The following is a 25739-nucleotide window of genomic DNA, read 5'->3' as shown; positions in this document are numbered from 1 at the left end:
TGTATTTAACAACTTCCCAGACCATACCTCCATGTGGCCATCAGTCTGGAGCAGTGAGACTAAAAGATTATTCCGACCACAAGACATCTTTGTGCCATGAAAGAACGGCTAGGTTCCCTCATGGTGGGGCTGGGAATAAGGCGCAAACTCGAGGGTGTAACAGGAGAAATGGTGATCGCTAGCAATGGAGTTCCTGCCCTCCCTTCCAGAGAATCAAACTCTTCTCAGATTCAAAATGGCCAACATTTTTGCAGACACCCTTTTTATGGTGACAATGAGTACCATATACACCTCATTCACTGTTGAAAACTTTCATGTGCTTTCTCTGTAAAAGGAAGGATGAAAGCCTGCCAAGTCAAAGACAAAAAAATACATACAATTATTTCCCCCAAGTGAGAACCTACATGGAGTAGAATAATGTCACAAGGTCACAGGAGGCAGTACCAAGAGTGCATTCCGGACTCCTGGCCAGGGTCACTGCCTCTATTCTCGAGAAGCGTGAGAAGGCTGAGAAGATTTCTCATTTGAAGCAGGCGGGACTGCCATTCTATACCAGAATCCTATCCACACCATCCAGTCTCCAGACATCTATTGATTAGCCTGAATAAGAGGCACAAATATTTGAACTATTGCCAACATTTAAATACTTAGGAGACTTTATAAGCACACACATCCAATGTGGATTTTCCACTTCTCATGAAAATGTAGATGACCTAGGAGCAGAAATCCAGCCTCCTTGCTGCTGCCCAGTTCAGGCAGAGTGTGAACTCCCTGGTCACCTCAGTCCCCCCTCTCTGGCTTCACTCGTCTAGGTTACCTTCCAGGCCCTGCAGATATTTGAGTTTTCAACCCTTGTCTGAATTCACTAGAAAACTCACAAATAGCCAAGTATCATGCCACTTTGTCAAGAGCTCAGAAGAACCTTCCTCAAGAAAGCCCAGTGCCTCCTTGGGCACGATTTCACCATTCCAGGTGCCCTCCTAACCCCTCAAAACCAGGCCTCCTTCTCTTAGTTAGACAGCCCAGATGGAATGGCCTGAGGTGCCCTGGGTACAAAGGCTAGTACAGGTGTGAACACACACACACACATACAAATCCTCAGAAACACACAAGGAGAAATCCCCAGCTCAGGGAACGGCCAGCTTCCTTCACAAGGCAGGTTCTCAACCCACCACCCAGGCTGGTCCTGCCTGTGTGTGCTTCACTCCAACCCGTGCTTAGACTTACACATTCAGGCACCCTTTCTCAACGCACTCTCTCTGACTTTTCTGCCACAGCCCATTTCCAACACTGCTAGAAGATGCTGTGCTTAATACAGCTCCCAATTCTCAGAGGCCCCCTCAAAGCTTTTAAAGCGAGCATAACATGCAGAATTTCAAATGAAGAACCAACAGCAGAAAGATCATTTACAGTAGCTATACAAACAAGCTAAATGAAAGACTTGTGTTCAGTCATTAAAAATAATAATGCTAAAGCCCCGAGGGCTGAAATGTAAAGTTTAGACTTCGTGTGAAGAAACAGAAAAGGAGTGTGTTTATTATCCCAATATGATAACCTGCTAATTTATTTAGCAGGCGATTTTAGAGTATGTTCGTTTACAGTGAAATCTCACTTTATCAGATTATATGAAAAATCACAACCACAAATCAAATGCTCATTCAAGCCCAGGGCTTCTGCAAGACAGAAATCACTGGGCGAGACCAGCAAGGGGCTGCTGGGAGGTGCTGCTGCTAATAACTGCCGCCTGCTACTCTTGTGGCTCCCTGGACCAAGCCCAGAGTTAGTTATAGAGTTATCTCGCTCACACTTTGCAGATGATGCCTAACATCATGACAACAGAGAAGAGAAAAGGTCTCCGGACCTGCCTACCTACAACAAGTTTCTGTAAGGTAATGAATACAGACAGCTTGGGGACCATCCACCTGCGCTGCCTGCCTCTTCCTGCCTGCAGAGTGAACCCACCAGGGACTGGCAGAAGGTACTTGTCTGACAGGGCCAGGACAGCCCTTCTCCTCAGTGACAGCCCGGGCCTACCCTCTTCAACCTGACCCACCGTAATTCCTTCACAATGCGGCAGTGAGGCAGCTGACAGTAGCAGCTGCAGCTCCTAAGCGAGATGGATGGAATTTTCATAACTAGTTCCCCAAGTTACATTTTACCTTCAAGATAATTTATGAGCTGCTCTGGAGCCTTGAAGAGACAATATGCTTGCCATAAAATTAACTGTAACAGTCTTGTAGGTTATAATTAACACTGGGAGGGTAGCACCAACTGGATGAAACACATGGCGTAATTGATGGTGGAACTGGAAATGAAGCAGGCTAACAATATCATTACTGTGCACACTGCCTTAGCAAAACCGATGCTTTCCGAGGGTTAATTACAATCGCCTTCCAGGGCCCATATTCTGCTAGGGAAGAGGCCAGAGCTGGGCAGGGGGGTGGAGATTTTGCTGGCAAGGCCACAGGGCACCTGGATGGATACAGAGGCTGTCGACCGTCTGGAAAGAGAGGCATGCCGAACCATGAGCCGTGCCGAGCATCTGGCCGTGTGCTTCCTGGAGTTCAGACCGATCCCTACACAAGCCTGCCTTGCAGACATGACTTCATTTTCTTAGTAAATAGACTCTTTTTCAGTGAAGAAAAAGATATGGATAAAAAGAAGAGAATGAGAACTTCTACAATGCCCTTCAAAGGCTTATGATATTTATTTAGAATATAACAGAACTGAGATGCTTTTCAACTTAACATGGGCACACCTAGTAAAAAGTTAAGGCGGTCCACTACACCCACAGGTTTATGAAGCTAAAACGAGCCCTCTTGAGCATGCCTTCCTGAGGAGAGTACGGAGAGAAAGCTAATGCGAAAAGTCGTGTCCATCATTCCCAGCTTGGAAATGTATGGTACTAAATAGTCTGATCAATACCTGAAAAATACTGAATATTTTAAACACACTGGAATCACTCAAATAATCTCAATGAGCAAGGTTAAAGTGACTGACCTATTTTGGGGTTTTGATTTGTTAGTTTTGTTTTTTGTCCTAGGACAAGATACTGAAAATCATTCTGATAAATGATGCAACAGTGTCCCCTACAGGCCAACAGAGCTGTTCCTTAGCCCCTCCCCCCATCACTTCCTCAACTGAAAGCCAGAGGTAAACTTTATCTGTAACCTAGACTATACATTACAGAGTCAATTTGTAAACTACATTGGGGACACCCCTGAGATAGAATAAAATTACTATTCTTCATGTGCGGTACATTGTTTGCTAGATATAAACATATTGTACAGCTGGTGATTAACCTGTTACAGAGTAGATCCATTGCTACCCGTTCACCTTAAGGGAACCTACTCAAATCAGCCTTGACTAACCCAGGCCCAAAATTACTCCACTTAAAGGATTTACAAGATTCTTGGAGGCTAAACTTTGATGTTCTCATCTGCCCTCTACTCTTCCATCTTCTAAAAGATTGTAACCAACACAAAAGAAATGGCATAGCTATAAAGGCAATAACTTTCCTTTAAAAGATTTACGTAGGGAGATTTATAAAAGCATGAGTTAGAAACTACTTCTTTATAGAGAGAGATGCACCTACAACTACAAAGTGTGAAACATGTTTAGGTACCAGAGGAAATAAACATTTACAGACACACCCCCGGCACATCTCCAAACTGAGAAGGATGCCGGAAGGTCTCTCTAAGCCCGGTACTGCGAGACCTGAGTTGAGTACTGTGTGAACCACAGGAGTAAAGCCTTGTTGCTGCTCTTGTAGTGGCCATACAGCGCACGGTCTGAGCTGGGCTGTCTTGGTTTAAACTCCATCTCCGCTACTTAATAGCTGTGTTATCTTGGGCAAATTACTCTGCATCTCTACGCCTCCATTTTCTCACTTTATAAAGCATTGAAAACTGTCTGGCACCTAGTGAGTTCTCAATAAATGCTAGCTGCTATAATTGTTAAAATTAGTACAACTGCAGATTCCAAGGACAGTGGAAGTAGAAGGGTAAAAGCCATCAGGAAGAACACCTACCCTTCCTTTAGCTGCTCCCTGGGGTCTAACTTAAGAGAGTCGTACCTTGTCAGAGCTAGAGGATGCCTTCAAGGTCATCTGAATCAAGGCACTTCTTGAGATGAAGTTGCTGAGATCCAGAGTGTCTGCGACATGCCCAGAGTCTATAGCTGGGATACGATTCAAACTGGAATTCAGCCTCCGTCTGTCAATCTCCGCGGCAGTGCTTAGTGCAGGGCCTGGCACTGGACGAGCTCTGTCTAGCATTCCTCCCTACCAATCAGCAACATCAGGCCCCAGCATTTCACAAGAGGGCATGCTCTCAAAGGAGAGGCCAGTGTGCATGAGAGTGGGTGGGTTGCTTCTTGACTTTTTCGTTTTGTGCTGAAGAAGATGACAGGTCATTTTTATTGAACACCTAGTATGTTACAGGTACTCACTCTAGGGGTTTTATAAAGAATCCCTTAATCAGCCCTATGAAATAGGTTCCATTATTATTGCCGGTGCAAGTTATAAATGAGAAAATTGAGGTTCAGAGGGGTTAAGTAACTTGTCTAGTTATAATCTATAATAGTAACTTGCCTGCAGTCATAGAAGTGGATCCAAGATTCAAACCCAGGCAATCTGACTCAGAATCTATGCTCCCAATCACTATGCCGCATTAGTGAAATTTACTCTGAAAGAAAACATTTTTTCCCCATTTAACATTGAGAAAGAGGTCCCACTGCAGAGAAGGCAGACCTGATTTTATCCTATGACCCATAATCACGTATAGACTTCTCCCCTATTGCTCACTCATTATTTGGAGACAAATAGCTCCCGACCCACACAATTTCACAGTGGAGCAGGATTCCCCACAGTGTCTGGGCATATAAGGAGAGTCATACAAGAACACTTCAGGAAAACCTGCCTCTTCCTTCCCCGGGACAAGGCTTTCCACAGAATCCTGACTTCACCCTTCCATAGCACTTACGATACTACACGGTATGGCACATTTCCTCTAGTCAAGTGCCACCCATCTCTATAACCTCAGGGCCTACAGTAGAGTCTGCTACCAGGGACACCCTCGCTGAACACTGGCTGCATCAGCGCACGCCAGAGAGCTCCCTCACTGTACCCACCCCCATTTATTAAGTTCTTGGGTATCTATCACACGTAATCCCCCAACACCTACCAGATGGGTACAGGTTCCCCAGTTCTCTCTTAAAAGATATTTGAGAATATAACATGGCCTGAACTTAAGCCTTCCTTAAAGTGAAGGCCTTCAAGGCGACACATTTTTTTGAAGTCACTGGGAACCTGGGTGCAGGTTATCTAAGGAGAAATTTATGTTGTGGATCCCCTAAGATGGTATTCCTCAGCACACTGGTATTCCATGACTATCTCACAAATATGACCCACTAGAACGAGAAATGCAAGTTTTATAACAAGAGACCATTTTATGATGAAGATCAGAAAAGAAAATTTTATATCTTTATCTCAAGTGAATGACCTTATTTTGGTTCTGCTGGGTGTTGTCGAATACGCAGGATGTGACAACTACGTACGTTTTTAAAAACAGTTCTGTCTGTCATCCCAGTAGAATATAAGCTCCATGAAAGAATTCGCATCAGTTTTGTTCACTGCTGTATTTCCAGGACCTGGAACTGTGCTTGGCAAATAGTAGGCATTTAATAAGTATTTGCTGAATAAATAAATGAATGAATCAATGTTTTCTCAAAAAGTTCAAGACTATAACAAACAGCCAGCAACCAATCACAGTCAGAAACCACCAGGAGCAGAGCTCACACTGAAGCCGATGTGTTGATTTTATAAATAAGATGTGCAGAAGTCAATTGGCTTTTGTCCCCCATAAAACTGTTCAAATAATGACAGTAACAATGGTAATAACATTAACAACACTTGCCTCCTTAAGATAAGTTGCTGTATCTTGGAGAAAAGGTAACCCTATCTCTAGACTCATTTAATCTTTGCTCTAAATTTATACAATGTTTCAATTCCTACACATTTATGAGGAGGTTTTATGGAGTTATCGGGTTTTATGGAGTAATCTGGTCCAGAGACACAAAGGACATTCTTCTGCTAAGGGCAGCAGAAAGCAGAGACTGCAATTATTAAAGGAGATGAGACAGATGCATTAAAAAAGAAAGACATCGATGGCAACTAGCAGGCCAGTGCCTCCCTGCTCCTCCCTGCAGTCTCCTGCACATATTCCTCATGACCACCCCCCACTTCCCACCCCACCCCCACTGCAAACACATGCAGCTAGCTGGAGTGGACAGCTACTGACCTGCAGATGTGGCAACTTCTAGTTCCCAACTAACCCTGCCAAAAGCAGGAGCCACTCTCTCTAGCATGAATGAATGTTGTCTCGGAAGATAATTACATCAGCCTCATTATCCCACAGCCCATCCTCAAGGCTAGTGATTCCTCTTTTGGTGATCACAACTCCCTAGGGTGGAAAACAAATTCTGGCCCAAATGTCAAGTCACCAAGGCTGATGCTCACCACTGACATCATTATAGCTACATCAGGACATCAGCAGGTAACCAGAGTCGGTGAAATATGGACTTGAAGCCACATTTAGCCTCAGCTTTTCCCCTCCTGGTCTGAAACCCGTCCCCTCCTTCAGAGGAATATCCCCAGAGAGGCCTCGCTCCCTCCCCTTGTTTTTCCTTCCCTCACCCAGTTCTATTTCACCTCCAGGAAGGGCAGGGGATCAGGAATGGCTGGCTCAGGGATGAGACCATGCTTTTTTTGTCCTGGTCCCAGCTCAGTTCCATAGTGTTCACTTCTGGGCTCTTCCTCAGCGACCCCTGAGTGAGCACGCAGTGTCCTTCCTCCTTCATGCGGGAAGCAATGGTCGGGGTGCTGTCTTGGGACTTACAACACCAGCAAACTGTGCGTCAGAGATCTCTCGTTCTATCCAATTTCATGGTTTCCATCTCTGGCAAGGTTAGATGAATACATACCCAAACAAGCCACAGGCCAACATCTCAAATGGCCATTACCCTTCAAAATTAAGAATGAACACCGAGTACTTCTAAATCCAGGAATGGGCTGAGAGGAAAGCGATTTTATTCAGTCAGCCACTGAATAACCCTGAGTGCAGGGCACTCTTCTAGAGGCAGGGGACGTCTGCTGAGCAGGCAGCAAGGGGACACACCCCTGCTCGTGCAGGGCACTGTTCCAAGGGAGGAGTCAGCTGCAGGTACAACGATTTGGGGTGCAGGTAAACAGCTGGCGGACAGAAAAATACTCCGCCCCAGTGACATTTACATTCTGGTAGCAAAGACACAAATGTAAACACAGAATCAAGTACAAATATAATACATGTCAGGTTACTCCTTTTCATAAGCTTCTAACAAACTATTAAGTTCCCTTGGAGCAGACTCCATTGCTAAGCCATCTTTCAGTTTCCTACAGTGCCTCACACAAAAAAGAATGAAAATCTGCATGAAAGCCATTGGGCTCTTACTAACCTTCCCCTGCATTAAACTATAGATTATTTCAGAGTTGCGTCTGTTTCATAATCATCTTGATATTTCCCATAGCGTTTAGTTACCTGTACATAATAAGCACTCAATAAATAATAGTTAATTGCCGAACCGGACAGGGCCAACTTGTCAGTTTTGAGTATAATTCAGGCCTGCCACGAGGTAAAAGGAGAGACTAGAAATCCAAAGATAAAACCTTCATGCGCTAGTCTTAGAGCCAGAGTTGATCCACACAAGTAATTTACACGAATTGTTTTTGCTTATTCTGTCCAGACCAGAGTTCTGAAGCTGATTCACTTGAAAAAGAAGTCTTATTCATTACAAGATGTTGTAACAACTAAATTTTGGAGCCCTAACAAAGATGCCTGAAGTGGATCCATCCTGGAGGCAAGTTGGTTGGGGTTGTGAAGAACAGGAGGATGGTCAGTCACAAGATGGTAGTTTTACTTATCCAGAAAAATTGCTAACTTGTCAGTTTTTTGAGCTGCCAAAGACCAATATGGGGAAGTCATGTCTGTAAGGCCATCTAGGTCAAGGGAGTTACTTTTAACTGGAAGTAAGTAGTTCTAAAAGCTTTTCTAGGCAACTTCCATGAATATTTTTTTAAACTGTTCTCAGAACCATTTTAAAGCTCCCTGGACCCAAATGAAGCTGTCTACTGTGGGAATTCAGTAAGTCCTGTTTGAGTCTAGAAGTTGAGGAGCTATAAGTGGACAGAGTTTCCATTTAATCAGGCTACATTCCTACACAGTGTGCAAGGCTCAGAGGTCCAGTAATGAAAGAAATACAAGAGAATGGTAAAAGGAATATGCCGGGACTCTCCAGAAACAAATTAGCTGGGCCACATGCAAATAACTAAAGGGCCCAGCCCACCCATGGTAACGGGGAAATGGCATAGCTGTACTCTCATGACGGCTTTACGTGGAACTCCATTTGGTCAACAAGCCCAACACCCCTAACGGGCTCGTCACCTCCTTACGATTGACAGGAGCAGTAAGTCCTTAAGTCTGCCACAGTGTAAAATTTCCTAATAAAAAACTAGGTCTTAAATAAACACATAAAAAGATGCTCAACATCATTAGTCATCAGGGAAATGCAAAAGAAAACCACAGCGATACCACTAGGATGTCTATAATTGAAAAAAAAAAGGAAAATAACAAGTGTTGATGAGTTGTGGAAAAGTTGGAACCTTTGTGTACTACTGGTAGGAATGTAAAATGGTGCAGCAGATGTGGACAACAGTCTGGAAACGTCTCAAAAAGGTGAACATAGCATTACCATACGACTTAGCAATTTCATTCCTAGGTATACACTCAAAGGAACTAAAAACATTCACTCAAAAACCTGTACGTGAATGTACAGAGCAGTATTATTCATAATGCTTTCCAAAAAGTAGATTGTTTCCAAAAAGTGGAAACAATCCAAATGTCCATCAACCGGCGAATGTGTAAATAAAATGTGGTCTAGCCATACAATGGAATATTACTTGGCCATAACAAGGAATGAAATATTGATATGCTACAATATCATTACGCTAAATGAAGTCATTACGCTAAATGAAATCATTACACTAAATGAAAGACGCCAGATACAAAAGGCCACATATGGTATGATTCCATTCATACGAAATGTCCAGAACAGGCAAATCTATGGAGACAGAAGGTAAATTAGTGGTTGTCAGGGACTTTGAGGAGAAAGGGGAACTAAGAGTGGCTGTTAATAGGTCCAGGGTTTCATTTTGGGGTAAGAGAAATGTTCTGGAATTGGATAACGTTGCATAATCTTGTAAATACACTAAAAAAAAATCACTTAACTGTACACTTTTAAATGATTAGTTTTATGTTATATGAATTATATCTCAATTTTTAAAACCCTAATGGCCCGGCTTTCATCTTATTTTTGTATTCGACCTTACTTAGCAAAAATGTAAAGCCACTACTTGAAAGTTAAAAAGCACAGTTAATTCTAAAAGTGCCCCTCATCTCTCTGCATTATCCTTCACCCAGCTTTCTGCTCACCGTAAATCCCCATGAACAAACATACTCAAGTCAAAACCTAAGATGACAAATTTGCTAACTTTGGGTAAGGTTTAGAAGCTTTTTATTTCTATTTTAAATATAATTATTGTCTGGGTGAGGCTTGTATTATGTAGACAATGTAGTTCAATATAAGGGGTTTCCAACAGTACAGCAATGCCAGTCTTCAAAATACATCTCCAATTCAATGCTTTCCTGAGAGGGTTAGAGCAACCTGCCTCTCTCTTGCGGAAACAATGGCTCCACCTCCTTCCTTTTCACTGCCCTCCACAGCCTCTTTCTAGGAACCGGCTAAAGTCACATTCCCAGAGACATACTTAAATGGGCTGCTGAGCACATTCTCTCTCATGCAGTATTTGGTATATAATAGTACACAAAATATGAAAAAATGCTTATTGAATAAAATCTTTCTTGTTTCAGAAAGTAGCGTCGTGGGATGTGCTAACCGGCCCTGAAGAAGAGTGCAGAGCTTTGTGAACTCCAATGTCACTGGTCAGAAACCAGGCCACTCACTGCTCACAGGACGCTGGGAGACAGCTTTAGATAGATGACTTTATCAATTAACAGTGAGTGGACATATAGCTTGTGACCCACTAACTGTTGGCACTAATTACCATCGCTGTGATGTTTCTTTGAAAAAGGAATGAAGAAAGGAACAAACATATCTACTCAATTAAGTGCTTTCTTCTTATTTTTACAGGAAAACTGCCAAATTGTAGCAAGAATAAAACAGTGTGCAAGAGTCACATGCACAGTCAGTATCAAAAGGTGCACAACGTTCAGTGGCCAAGTGCTGAAATGGATCACACTTTTTTTGTAAAGCATTTTCTCTAAAACTTGATTTACCTACATTCTCTAAATTGAGCAACCAAGCAGAAAAAAAACAAAAGGGGATTCTCATTTTGACATGTTCAAGGCAGAGGCAGCCCACTCCTTTCCTTAAGCTGACTACAAAGAATTATTCCGTGATGAACACGGCTTCAAAATTCTCAGCAATTTAGGAAAGAGGCTAGAGATTTGTGTAAAATAAACAAAGGCACTGATTTTTACCATATTTTATTTAGAAAAGCAACTTGGGCATAGACATTGAACTGTACCTTTTCTTTAGTCCACTTTTCAAATGATAATTTCCTCCACTGTCACCATTAAATCTTAATCCATTCCAGCTCCCTGCATGGGTCATTGAGTCTATATGTACTGCTGTTATTTTAAAATGTTTCCCCTTGGTAGGGAAAGAGGGGGAGAAAAGATGTTGAGAGCCAGATGGGCCTCTTCACAGTTCATTTATCAAACCTAATACGCTGGGCTCCACCCACCTCTCCCTCACTATTGCGGTTAAACTTCCATATAATTTGGTAATCATTTTCATTATCAGAGAGTGACCCTAAAGCAGCCTATCCTAGGATACCCAGTCTTGCAGCTGCTCTTTTTCTGCCTTTTCCTACAGTAGACCCTAAGAACCTCAGAGTTTATTAGCTGCAGACTGACCTTTGGGCTGCAGAGGTCAAGAAGGGGTCAGATCAGAGGCTTGCTCAGTTCTTTAAAAGCTATAACAAGCTGTCCATCAGGCAGAGTGGACTGTATAAACAAAGCTAAATCTTCAAAAATTCTGTACCACTTCTGTTAACACTTACCCTGCATTCACACAGCTTCTCCCCATGTACTTTGGATCATTCAGCTCTGGGGCAGTGAATAGACAGCCCTAATAAGCCGATTTAGAGAGGGTTGTTTCTGGGATTACCGAGCTTGGGGAAGGAAACCCACGGCACTCAGACGTGTCTCTAGAATTGCAGCGTTGTGTGACACTGTGACAAACTCAGTTACCCCGAGTCATGCAGAATTGACACTTTCCTCAAAAAGCTAAATTACAGGGAACATATGCTTCTAGTTTAAGAGACTTCAGCGAGCCCCAGACAATGGCTTGGCTGCTGGCCTGAGAGAGAGACAAATATTTTAAAACCAAATTACAAGTTTCGCTTAAAATATTCTCCCTACTCTTCTTGCAAATGAACCTGCTGAAGAGAGGGGGTGGGAACGCTCACTACAGCGGACGCTGCTGCAGTCACTGCCAGCTGCGGAGGCTCCGCGGGCCTACATTTCTTGGAGTTGTGCTATTCATAACGCACTCTCTAACGTGCAATATAAGGTAATTAGAGTCATCTGTATTTAACTTTCAGAGGAAAAAATTTCTATTATCTAATCTAACTGATCCCCTGATAGCTTTGATGAAAGTAAAATACTGTAACCTATTGCTTGGCCTTTGGCGAGCGCTAATTATTTTCTGTCAAAGCACATTTTTCCTCGTGTAATTCCAAAGTACACAATAGGCCAATCTCTAAAACACAGGCAGCTCGGTTAGCACTGCCGTGGATGGTTTATAACTTTCACCACCACATGCCTGATGGCTACTTGAGGCAATGCCCAATTCCAGACGGCCCGATGAAGCTTTGATGAGGAAAAGGATGGTGTGTGGTAACAGTCTGTTTATACGGAGCATATGGATGAGTCTTTCAGATGGGTCACCCGGATGGGAAACATCAAATGGGGTGCAGAAGGGGTGGGGGAGGATTACGGTTATTTAATACTCTCAGGACACTTTTCCTTCTGAGCTCTCCGGACACCACCCTCTTGAAATTTTCTTTCAGGTGTTTAGTTTTAAGGAGGTCTGCATAGTGTCAGCTGCTAAGCCCTTTCTTCTCTCCTCCCCTACCACAAAGGACTGGAGAATTTTTGTTTCAGAGGCTAGACTACATCAACTTCAACACTGGCTCCAGGTCCTGATTAAATTGTTAGCAGTAGGGGCCAGAAATGCTGAAACCAGACTCCTTTTAAACAGGCCATTTTGGTCATGTTGTCCAATGATTTGGTGTATTAGGAAATTATTGTTAACAAACCAAATGCACTCAACAGAAGACATCCATTCTCCACATTTGGTCTCTGGACTGTGAGGGCTTTGGAGGGATGGGGGATGGAAGAGAGATGACAGGGAAATTCTTTCTTTCTTTCTCCCTTTCCTATTTAATACGAATCATCAGGGGGAAAAGATATAAAAGATCAAACAGAGAGAGAGAAACCTCTTAGATGTCCCCCCAACTCATATTCCATTATTTAATAAAATACACATACTTTAATGAATATACATACTTAAATTGTAATACAAGGGAAATTTAAAAATTAATTATTGAAACTTAAATTAGAACTCACTTAATTACTACAGTTAAAACTGTCCGTCATTTACTCTGACCACACTAGGAAAAAGGGAGGAAGGGGAAAATATCACTGGGAATTCAGAAATTATTGTTTCAATGCAAGTCTAAATTCAGAGACAACACACTTATTTGAAAAAGTGGCTTCTCGATACCCAATCAGAAGGATAGTTCATACTCTTTACTGTCTCCCTTCTTGGAAAATGCTCATCTTCAGCTCTGTTCAGACAAATCTATTTTTATGATAATTGTTACTAGTAAAGCCATCAATTATTGTAAATTCTGTTGCATGAACTCATTTGGAGAATATTATGGCTATCAATAAATGTTCTTGACTCCCAGGCACATAGGTTTTTAAGCATCAAATAAGACTCTGACACAAAATATAGCATAATCTTTCTGACTCCTCTCCCTCTTGCTTAGAGACAGATGATAATGCAACAATTTTTACAAACTACAGCTCTCAAAGATAACCCTAACATTTGGGGGAACCAGTTCCATCCTTCCACTCATCAATTGTTTTTCAAATAAGAGCAGGATAACATGATACTTAGTATGCGTGCATCAATTCTGTAAAAAGTGATGATTTGTAGAAACTCTCTACCAGTAACAGCTTTCTACCTACAGGTAAGTCCATGTGCAAAGAAACTAGGTTGAAGCCAAAGTAATTCCTGCTTGGTCAATTCTAAAAATGGGGTTGATCAATGGATGACTTCCAAGCACTCTGCCTCTCATTGCGTGATATAAGAGCACTATTAACTAAGTAGCAATGTTGGTATTTTAGACTGTTGAGTAAAAGGGTTCTTCCGCATCAGGTACTTATATTACATTATGCTCAAGATGCAAACATATATACTGAACGTTATACTCAGGGATAAATCATACGCACATACAGATGACATCATGGATCATTACAATTAATGTAGGTACCACGTGCAGGAAAGCTAACCTCATGGCTGAAAGCATCTGTAACTTGCTTATTTTTCATGGCCCCTCAAATGAGAGAGATGAGACTAGCTGTGAAGAAGGGCTGAGCAAATATAGCTCTTGTTTTTCAGGGACAATAAATCCCATCTCATGACAGAACTAACCTGGCATGCCATTCCCTCCTCAGGTTCTGGCGTGTAGTGAGCGACGCAAGGATGGCAGTCAAGATCTCATTCCTTTGTTCCACGGGGACCCCCTCTCGTCTAACTTCATGAAGCACAGCATTTGTCTAGAAGAAATGATCCAAAAAAGAGAGAGAAAAAGTGAAAAATTAATAATAAAAAAAAAGCCCATAAGCAAATAAGGACAGTAAATCAATGGCTTTTTTATTACAGTTCCCCTGCTAACAAATCAATACAGTAAATGATGGTCAAAAATGGCCAGCATATATTTTGTATTTAATCAATGTACATGGCACAGAAGGTAAACTCTAAAGCTCCATTGCCTTAAGTAACACATCAAGATACTGTGCATTCTCACTCTCATTTTCTCAGCGCACCAACGATTTTTTTCCTGGGAATTGCCTACCATGAGCTATTATTAGAAATGATTTTCACGTACACTTCACTGTGAGTTGTTTGTTTTGCCTTTTAAAAAAGAACAGTCTCTGACTTTCGCTCTCTCCGCTTCCTGCCACCCAGCTGAGGCTGTCTGTACTGCCTCTCTTATTTGAATCATTAATTTCTATTTCCAGCCATGCCAGCAATTTTGTTTTTGGCTCACTCATTTTCCTTGTGTGTTGCAAATCAAGATCTTGCAAAGAACGAAAGAATAAGAGCTCAAAAACCCAAAAGACTATCGTATCTCAATGACTGTCTTCTCGGCTTTGAAAATCCACTACATATTTCAAATAATATGTACAGGATTCTTATGCGCAGTAGACTCACGATTTTGGGAAGAATCACTTATTCTATGATCGTGACTATGGTCCTTAGAAGAAATTAGGCTCACAGGTGAATACAAAAACACCCACGCCTGTCCCCAGTGCTGGGAAATGTCAGCTGCTTTCAGAATCAGCGAAGCCCAGCACATCACACCCTGCTCGCTCCAACAGTAGCATTACAGGAAAACTTGAATTTGAAACTGTCATTTCAATTTCATCTCCAAGTCACCCCTGCATGCTCTTTTTGAATGCATGTATTTTAAACATGCAAATTTATGTAACATTATAAAAACAATTAAGAAAACAATGAGAGGTATTCTACTGATTCTTGAAATTTGAGTGAGCAAATGCCTTTCAAGTTTTAATCACAGAACTTTTCATCACAGTATTTATCTTCACGTAACGAACAGAAACCTTTAGGATTTACAGACATTGTTTTTCATTTAAAGTTAATGTGGCTTCTTGGGAGATGTTATAACCAAAGCAATTGCTAGAAAGAATGAAATTGTCACTTTCTCTGTTCTAGTCACCCAATGTATGCCTTATCTAACTGATGCCAATACCTTCATTTACTTACAGAGCACACTTACGCTTTGCTTCTCATGTAAGTTGAAATACTCCTTCCTTACTCCTCTACAGTGTTTTACAGTGTGTATTTAATATCTTCACGACAACCTTGAGAAGAGGTGTAATGGACATTTGTCATTTTGGTTGCCTTCCATCCACACCCAGTTCCCCTTTCCTGGAAGAGCACCCAGATCTCTTGGGGAAGTCTTTTACTGTACACGAGTCTTAGAGGGACTGCCAACCAAAGTGTCCCACTGTCCCCCATCAAGGATGTGGGCCAGGGCAACCTGATTCTCTTTTCCAGGACTTTAGACCCTTAAGCAGAACGGCAAAGGAAGGGAAACAATCTGGAGGCAATTTATCAATTTCCTTAGTTCCTACCACCCATGGTCCTCAAAGTAGTCCTGGTTTCCTGAAGTTTCTTGAGTCCAGATCATTCTCCTTTCTTTTGATACCTTGAGTTGTCCAATATCTTTTCAATAAAATCCTACTTCGTTCAAATTCACCAGGATCAGTTTCTGGTGATTACAATAAAAAACCCTACCTGATATAAACAGCTAAGACAGGAAGTGGTATCTCCATTGTCAAGGGTCCAAGATAACCTGACTAGCACTACATAGGGAAAGCACCCCGACCTCTGCCTGCCAGGTCCAGAGTTACATCTACTATACCAGGAGATATACCCAACTGGACACTCAGTGGGCTTCCAGGGCAATAACATTTTCAGCACAGGGAAGAATGCTCAGTTTCTACTGCATGAAGCCCAGGCTCCAAATGGCTAAAGCAGGGGTTCCAATTTCAAATACCCACTAGGGCCAGGAAGGTAACATGAATGAGTTAAGCAAAGGTTACCTGAAGAGAGCACATGCTCTGTCCAAAGAGGCAGCCATTATTCAGGAACAGCCAACCCTGCCATTCAGAAAAGCTGATTCAATGGTGCCAGATTCATGAATTTTCAAAGAAAAACAAGAAATCTGGTTTTTTTAAAATATAAAAACTCCTGATTTTTAAATGTTGGAAACTATTTCTTTTTTCTTTTGGTGAGGAAGATTGGCCCTGAGCTAACATCTTGCTCCTATCTTCCTCTATTTTGTATGTGGGTTGCTGCCACAGCGTGGCTTGATGAGTGGTGCAGGTCCACGACCAGGATCCGAACCTGCAAACTCCAGGCCACCAAAGCAGAGCCCAGACTGCACTGAACTTAACCACGGCACCACTGGGTCAGCCCCACTAATTTTTTTTTTTTTTAATTTTAAATACCACGTGGGCCAAACAAGAAATACCAATGGCTGAAAAGAATTCAGGTAGATGCCAATTTGTGACCTCTAGTGTAAAAGATGTCTAATTTCAGAAAGGTCCTTGCATCAACGTGCATTCTAACAACAGCACTGCTCCTCTGTGACACCCTGCCTCACGTACCTAAGCTTAGAAGGTGCCCCAAAAAGTCATGTAGTTCATCACGACGTCTGCAGGTACGTATTACTTTAACAAAATGCAAAAATGTTTCAAACAGAAGACGAAGAGCACATCTAGACGGTTCCAAAGACATGATGAAAATAAAATTACTTCTCTATTTGACGGTATCAAAATAACTTTTTTAAAAAGCCATTTATCACTTCTTTGTCTTTCACATCATTTAAACGTTATCCAGACGCCCTTGTTTTGCAGGGGTCCTGAACAGCCTCGAAGAGGGGAAGGAGGAAGGAGTTAAGGAAATAAGTGTCACGAGGGCAGAGGACCTTGTCTGTGTAGTTCACCACTGTATCCTCACTGCTTATTTAATGACTTAAAATCAGTGAATAAAGAAGGAACTTGAAAAGCAAGCACTGCAAAAACAAAGAGTAATGGAAACACCGTCTTCTTTTAAGAAATTTTGTTGTTAGCGCCGTCAAGTCAATTCCGACTCCTAGCGACCTGGCGTGCGGCAGAGTGGAATCTGCCTGGTCTTTTTGCGCCATCCTCTCACCTTCTGATGCTGTATCAGACAGTGCTCTGCTGCTATTCACGACCAATTTTTTTCAGAAGTGGGTGTCCAGGTCCTTCTTCCTAGTCTGTCTTAGTCTGGAAGCTCCACTGAAACCTGTCCACCATGGGTGACACTGCTGGTATTTGAAATCCCAGTGGCGCAGCTTTCAGCATCACAGCAACATGCAGCCACCACAGTGTGACAACTGACAGATGGGTGGTGTGGTTCCCTGACAGAGAAACAAACCCGGGCTGTGGTGGTGAGAGCACAGAATCTTAACCAGTAGACCACCAGGACTGGCTTTAAGAAGTTATTATTATACATATAAACATATAAACTCATAAAATAGATAAACTAAGAGACTTAGTTTTTACTGAGCTTTTCCAAGGAGCTCTCTTCACTTCACAAAGGACCCACTTTGATTTATTTAAATAACTGGATCCCCCAGTTCAGCGTTTTCCAAACAGTCGTTCTAGCACATTCTCATAATTCTTGCCATATTTGTGTATAAGGTATATAATATTCAATATTTCTCTTTAAATTGACCCATTTTTAAAAATATAAATTCACTTCAAAAGAAAAATGGAAAACCATAAATGAGAAGATAACCATAAAAACAATATACTTTTTTTAAAAGCTATACATTTGTTTCATTCTACAGTCACGCATTGCTAATGACAGGGACACATCCTGAGAAACGCACCCTTAGGCGATTTCATCGTGGTGCGAACATCATAGAGTGCCCTCACACACACCTAGATGGGCCGGCCCACTACACACCTACTAGGCTACCTGGTACTAAAAGCTTAGGAGACCACTGAGTTATACACAGTCTGTCGTTGACTGAAACGTCATTATGCAGTGCATGACTGTAGATAGTATTTTTTGCTGAAGGCTCTGAGACTGGAAGCCTGCTCCCTCTTTGTAAAAGAGGGCATTAACAAGTGTTGGAGAATGTTAAAGACACATCAGTCTAAATGAAGGCCTCCTTGACATAATCACATGGATTAAGAAGGAGCTGAAGATGGAATCACTTTCTCAGTGTGGTCCTTGCTGTGTGCAGAGTCCTGGAGTACCATCTAGCATCGCCCAGGGAAATAGCCATGGTCCACAACCCTCGCTCTGGACGCACTGCCCTACTGCAATGCTTTCCAAATATCTCACAGAGAAACCTCTTTTCTCCCCAAATGTATTCTTACACAGAACTCAATATATAAAACAAAAAACCTGGAGCAGTCTGCTTCGAAGATGATATGGAGGACCTAGAGGCTCTTCCTTTGTCACGGGGCGTCTCTTCAAAACCCCAAGGAATGGTGGAACAAAATTTGCCAAGCTCAACCCAAGAGCATTTAAAACAGTGTTCGAGTTTTTAAATTTATACTTTGCTCGTGGGGAAAATACTGCCATTCTGGTAAGCAGTTTAGCAGTTTCCTATAAACTTACACACGCACTTAACATATGACTCAGCAATTCCATTTCTAGGGATTTACCTAAAGATATAAAAAGTTATGTTCACACACAAACATGTATACAAATGTTTACAGCAGCTTTATTCATAATTGCCCAAAACTCAAAACATCCTAAATGTCCTTCAAAGAGTAAATGGATGAACACACACTGGTACATCCATACAATGGAATACTGCTCAGCAATAAAAAGGGAAGAGAAACTGACACTTGCAACCACTTGGATGAATCGCAAAGGCATTATGCTGAATGAAAGAAGCCAGTCTCCAGAGATAAACAGGGTATGATGTCATGTATTTGACATTCTGGAAAAGGCAAATTATAGGGACAGAGAACAAATTAGTGGTTGGCAGGGAATAGGCGGGGCTAGGGTTTATTATAAAAAGGCAGCCTGGGGTAATTTTTCTCCTCTCATCTCTTCTGCTTGCTCTCTCTGTGGGTGATCTCTCGCTCCAATGGCTTTAAGGGTCCCCTGTAGACTAATGATATCCACACTTCTACCTTCAAACAGACCTCTCCACTGAGCTCTAGCCCCATATAGCTAATGACTGGCTATCTCTCCTTAAACATACACCTCAAACATTTGAACTATTTTTGCTCTCCAATCTCTTTCCTTCTCATCAACCTGCTCCTTCTCCTGTATTTCCCTAGTGGAAACAGCACTTTCAAGGCAATCACCCAAACTGGACAACTAGGAGTGACCTAGTCTCTTCCTCTTCCCCGCCCTGCACTCCCTATACCCAAACATTAAATCCTGTCTTCCTTCCTCTCTGATCACGATGACTCTTTCCCGCTGCCACACGCTTAGTTCACGCCCATCTCTCATCTGGACCACGAAACGGTGTCCAAACTAGTCTCTCTGCGTCAATCTCACCCCTTTCAGGAATTTTCCTCCTAAAAGAGTAATCTTTTCAAAGGGCAAGTGGGACATGTTACTTCCTTCCTAATTCAAATTCAGCATTACCTTCAGCAGTGGTTTCAAGCTGTCTTCATGAAGACCTGATGTTTCCAGGAAGTATCTTAGGGTCGAAGGAGACAAGGAGCTTCAGACTCCAAAATCTCACCTAAACCAAAGCAGCTCTGTTCATACGTGCTTCAGCTATTGGTATTTGAGGGATATAAAGAGAATAATTTTTTTTTAAGTCCAAATTCCTCAACCTGACAGAAAAACCACTTCTTAATATAGGTCTTGCTTACTTCTCAAATTTTATCTCCTGTCTTCTTCTATTCCATATAAAACTAACAGGAGTTCCCTGAAAACACATGGCTGTTCTATACTATACATTTACTTGTACCTGGTTGTATAACTTACCAGTGATACTAATCCTTCAAGAAACATCTTAAATAACACCTCCTCTGTGGAGTCGTCTATGAACACATCCTACTACCAAAGTAGATAGAGCTGATCACCCCTTCTCAGGTGTCACTCCTGAGCATCTCCTAAACCGTGTTACACTCCATTGCCCACATTTATTCATTAGCTGTTTCCTGCTCCAAAATGTGAGCTCTATCAGAACAGATACGGTCCATATCCATTTTTCAATATCCTCCAAGGTGCCTAGTTGGCACCATCTCATGAAAGTAGACTCCTGATAGATGCCTGTTGAATAAATGAAGCCAAATGACACGCCAGAGCATGTCTGGTGAATAAGGTGAACAATGAAGCCAGAAAGTACTATTCAAGATCAAAAATAATACGTGAAACAAGCTTTGGTTTGATTCAAATTATTCCTGAAGATAATTCTAAGAAAACAGTTGTAAAAACTATTTTTAAGCAATAGCATCAAGAAAAGTAAGTACACGCAATCCCTAGGTGACTACTTAGGACTACTCCTTGGGATGAATGTGTCTGAAAATATACAGTTTTACTACACTATGATCACACTTAGTCTATGGAGACCCTCCTAATAAGCCAAAGGAAGAAGTCTCACATTCTCCATTTCTGTAGAGAAAACTGCTTGGGACTCTGGCAATCCCATAGCATCCTAAGGACCTCCAAGAATTCCCCAGTGTTTGTAGTTTCTCCTGGCTGAAAACTTTATGCCTAAAACCAAAGTAAAAAATCCACAACCAGAAAGAGAACGAGAGAGAGAGAGACTGAGAATGAGAAAAGAGAAATCAAAACTCTAAGGCTCTAAGAAGCTCTGACTTTTAGGCTTAAGTTTTACATCTTTCTTAGAAAATTCTGAATTTATTCAATTAAAACTGAGCAAATTACCTAAATTCTTGTTGGATATATTTTTACATTCAGTAACTTTTGGTATGTCCTAATTCTAGGGTATCACAAGAAAAGCACATATGGACATACGTGTGACATGCAGAATTTGTAGCACATAAGGTTTTCAGACACTCTGAGATTTACAAGGAGAATTACAGCATTTACACCTTACTAATCATTTTATATAACTCTTTAAATCTTTTGGTTCCTTTCTGATTTTGGGTAACAGCTTCTGATAGGCCTTTAAGTCCAAAACTCAGATTTAATCCATCCTTCTTACAAATCAGAGAACTTTGCCTAAGGAGACGCATCCCTCTGCATAGTTCATTAAAAAAAAATTCTGCTGCTGTTTTTCCAATTTCAAAAGGCATATAAATACCAGGAAGCCAGAACTGCATACCTTTCCCACCTTCCCATCACCCGACCCTCACCACCACCCAAAAGTAACGCTGTCATCATGGGGAAAACGCTGTTCCTAACACTTTTTACCTCCGTATCTGCCTCATGTTAGGGTTGTATTTCCCCTCTGCACACACAAATTACAAAGCTATGCTCTGACTGATAATGAGGGCTAAAGGTCCAACTTGTGAAGAAACTTGGTTTAAGATGTTATCAGCTGGGAAAGCTATTTCCTCACATCAACATTGCCACGGGCTGTCAAAAAACCAACCAGGGCTCCCTCTTCAAAAGTCCAGGAACACTTTTTTTTCTTTCTTTCTTTCCTTTTTTTTTTTTTAAAGAAGAAAGGCACAGAACCCACTGAGATAGCCTTAGTCCCATCAAAGAAAGGTCGATCTCAGGTCTTCCTTCATTTACTGATTGTCAGCTTCAGATGGCTCTTTTGTGAGCCTCTGGAGCTCGATGCTGAGTGATGCCTTCACATTTTCTAAACCGGACTGGGCACCACCAAAGATTTCCAGCGCACTTGGATCCACAGCCCAGCAGAACAAATAAACATCCCTCGCAGCCTTTTTGCCTACTTTATCTCCCTCTCCAGGAGCAGGAGGTTTTGGGGGTGCTAATGTTTACACAATGTTAAAACTTTCTTTCCCCTGTTTCCTGAATTTGAGAAAACACATCCTGGATGACCTCAGCTAAGAGATAACACCAAGTCACCATGGGTGCCACGTCTACTGGACTACTTCAGGCTGCTGGCCTCATCCTTGCCCTCCCCTCCCCCACCCCTCATATTCTCCTGACCACGGAAAGCAGGAGATAAGCTAGACTGTCCTGAAAGGAAAGCACAAAGGCAGAAGCATCCTGGAGGCTGCCAACGAAGTGGCTTTTTATTCCCACCTAAAGATACGCTTGGTTCAGTTCAGCTCAAAGATCCACTCTATTTGAATGTACCAGTAAGATGTATTTTAGTATTTCTGTGTCATGTTCTATTAAGCTAAGGGGGCTGAGAGTAATCAAGAATGTCTGTGGGGAAAGAACTCAGGGAGAACGTCTCCTTGACCAGTTTCCTCATCAGTAAAGGGGTGTATGGGCTAGCAGCTAAAGTTCTGGTGACGATTATATGAGATCATCCATCTGAAGCGCTTTGCATAGTGCTTGGCACATACAAAAAGCCCAATAAATGTCAGAAATCGTTACTAGTACTATCATCAGCAGCATTATGTGTAAAAAAATTGGGGAGAAAAGATCACAGAAGATACAGATACTGATTTTTTTAAAAATCCTAAAACACAACAGCCATGAATTTGAATAATTACTTCACTTTTTCCCAAAGTACTTTCATAGTACCTCCCCATTTTTCTCCTCCTCCCAGGACACAAATCACTATATCTCATGTGATTCACCAAAAGCTACAGAGCCCCAGCAGTCTGCCTGGTACCACATGAACTCTCAAGACAGTTGTGGCATGACCGCTGGAATGCCCAGGCTGCTGGAGGGAACGATGGCCAGCCCTATACGTTTAACCTGGGGTGCCGGGGCAGCAAACAGAAGCTAGACCCCAGAGCTCCAGCTGGCAACTTTGGTGTTTCAGATGATGGTGAAAAACGGTCCATGTGTTTGTCAAGGAAGGCAAAAAAAAAAAGAAGAAAAAGAAAAAAGAAAAAAATGGTGAAGAGGAAAAAAAGTGTTGTTTATAGAAGCCAGCTGCTTGGGCCTTGGCGCCAGCAGCCCCTCATTCTGCTATTTTACGCTTGCAACCCCACTGCCCCCACTGGCACAGGTACAACGAAACGTTGACTTCAATGCTTCAGAGAGCACTCGACTGATTTTGTACATGATTAATTGCCAAAGACATGGCTGGCCATATGGAACAGAGAAAGCATCAAGTAATTCATACTTCTGTATGTGATCGCTTGGCCCCTGTTGTTTTAATGTACAGGAAGGAGCTAGTATAGCACAGCCCTGGTGTCTTGCCCCTGACAGCCCATTAAGAAATCTCAAAGCACCTAGTCGAAGTTACGCTGTTGGCTTTTCAATAGCAGCCTAATAAAACAGAAGCAAAGCTTTCCAACTAGTCTTAAATCTTTCACATACAGTACATTAACTACTGTGGCTAAAACAACGGGCTTCTTATGATAGGAAATGGGATTTGATTTCTAGTCTCTGCATACTTAGCGAAAGCCTTTTTTTGACCTTTATGGAGTTTACAAAAATCATTGTTCTTTTTTCCCTCAGTTTTCCAAGTAGCCTAATAGATTCGTTTGTTTCAGAAGGGTCTACTCTCAGTCACTATTACATGCAGCCCATATCATAAAGCTGATTCACAGAGAGGTGAAAGGAACAGCATAATTAGTCTTACCAAGAGAGCCCAGGAATCATTCTAGCTTTTGAAGCATTAGCTTTCTTTAAAAACAAGAAAAAAAACAAAACCTATCCACGAGGGGAGAAAGCCTCACAAACACACTCTTATTACCCTCACCTCCCTTTCCCATCACTGTGAAATGAATCCATTTGATGTGGGAAAGAATATCAATTTATTTTGCAGTTGTTCCACTGTCGGCTCTGGGTGACGCTCCACTCCAGGCAAAAGAGGAAGGTGCCACTTCAGGTGCAAATCTACCCCACCTTGCAGTCTATTAGCTTCATCCATGACTAAAATCTTTGCAGACTGTTATTTTCGGTCTGAGGGGAATATATATACATTTCCACAATGTTTTCCTTTCAAGGATTTTCAAATGACAGCACCAAAAGTTGTAAGACCATCAGTAGTTTCCTTTGTCAGTGCTGACATGTGGTGGCGGGGACGACTTTGTTGGCACTTTTCATTAGAAAATATTTATACACTGTTTTATGTCTGAGGATTTTTAGGTGTTGAAAGTATCCTCACACCAGAAGACACCATCTATGGGAAATTCCACTTGACTGCCTATTCATTAGCACGATCATAATTGCCTCTACTGCTGAAATGAGCTAACAGCCCATTTAGAGCTCCAAGCCAATGGGAAATTCCCTGCCTCTCTGCTGCCTCTCCTGCCTCGGAACACGCCGGTGCTTTCCAGGATGAGCGGCTCAACTAATAAACGAAATCATGAAACAGAGAGCATGAGCAAGAGTCTTGAAAGAAAAAAGAAAGAAAAGTATTGAAATGAACTCAATGATGTGGCAATGAAGATGCAAGATTCTTGTAAGGACGAGAGAACGTTTTCATTGATCATTACCTTATAAATATTTATTTTGTTTTATTATGCTCTATAAGGTATGCTGATAATGTAATTCCCATTTCGCAGACGGAAAAACTAAGATTGAGAAGGTTAAATGCCCAAGAGCAATACACATTAGTGGCAAAAGCACAGATGCTAATTCTTTACATTTCTAACTCACTGTTGGCTGCTTGAATTAAGGCTACTGCAAATTCGAGAATAGTTAATAGAACGAGAATGATAAATGTAACAAACGGAAGCAACGGAAGCTCTAATAAATTATACAAAGTGTGTGTGTGTGTGTATACTTTGAAATATACAAAATATTACACATAATACTTTTATATTATACAATATACATAATAAAAAAGTAATATACATAAAAGTATCTTTCTAAAGTCTCATCCATCAAAATAAATCTGCCACAGCCGCAAAACCTTCAATAAAGAAAATAAAAAGGCTTAACAGTCACGGGACACTGCAATGCTTCCTGGATCCAGAATTAAGTATGAACATACGCATATAGTTCGCATAATGAATATTAGAATGGCAGCTGACTTCTCTCCAATTACTTCAGCAGTGTCTTGCCTTATGTTTGTCTTTTCATCAAAAACTATTCACTTTACAAATAAAAGCAAGAACTCTCCGAACCCCACCACCATGTACACATGCCCCTGATTCCCAGCCGCCACTTCTAAGAATCTCACAGCACTAATCTATTACGGCCAACCTGTGAACCGAAGGTGAAGAATGGCTAGCTACAGCAAGCAGCAAATAACTGAGCCACTGATGATGTTTGGCCTGAAAGTGGCTTAGCACCTTCTGATCCTTGGGCAAGTGAAAAGTTACCCAAGATCTCCATCAGATCAGCTCCCTCCTTTCCCCAACATCAGTAGCACAAAGGCTGAAGTGGTCTGTCAGGCACACTGGATTATATGAAGTGTAAAACATTGGGGGAGAAGGGAAGGGGGAGGGAGGCCTTTGAAAGGGAAGGGGAAAAAGAAATCACACTTGCAAGAGGATCCAGCTGACAGCTCAGTCCCTAACAAGTGAGACAAGTGAATATGCTGGAAACATTGTGAATGCAGGAGGAGTGCAAGCCTTTGTCTGTAGCCCTACAGTGTGTCTTTAACCCAACTGCTGCCTGCATCACTGAACATATGTTTTCTACACAAGAACTGAAGCAGAAAAGGCTCTTTGTTATAATTCACTCCTTTGTATATATCTGCTCCCCTCCTCCTGCCCATTCCCTCTCCCGGTAACATCCAAACCAAAGCCCTCCTGGACATTTTGACTGCTGGGGAG

At 41.9% G+C, this 25739-nt stretch overlaps 1 protein-coding gene across 3 annotated transcripts in view; it reads right to left on the bottom strand.

Annotated features, from left to right (window-relative positions):
- The window catches only part of FTO (FTO alpha-ketoglutarate dependent dioxygenase), a 352540-nt gene that overhangs the window by 141773 nt on the left and 185028 nt on the right, over window positions 1–25739 (bottom strand). For all 3 annotated transcript variants that reach the window (XM_008513156.2, XM_070613663.1, XM_070613662.1), the window contains one exon: window positions 13840–13964. In XM_008513156.2, the coding sequence (XP_008511378.1) occupies window positions 13840–13964 (125 nt within the window). The remainder of the gene's footprint in view (window positions 1–13839; window positions 13965–25739) is intronic.

The sequence above is a fragment of the Equus przewalskii genome, chromosome 3, assembly GCF_037783145.1.
Source record: "Equus przewalskii isolate Varuska chromosome 3, EquPr2, whole genome shotgun sequence".
NCBI lineage: Eukaryota > Metazoa > Chordata > Mammalia > Perissodactyla > Equidae > Equus > Equus przewalskii.
Note: the sequence above shows the minus strand (reverse complement) of the source record. Positions and strands in the feature narration are given on the sequence as shown.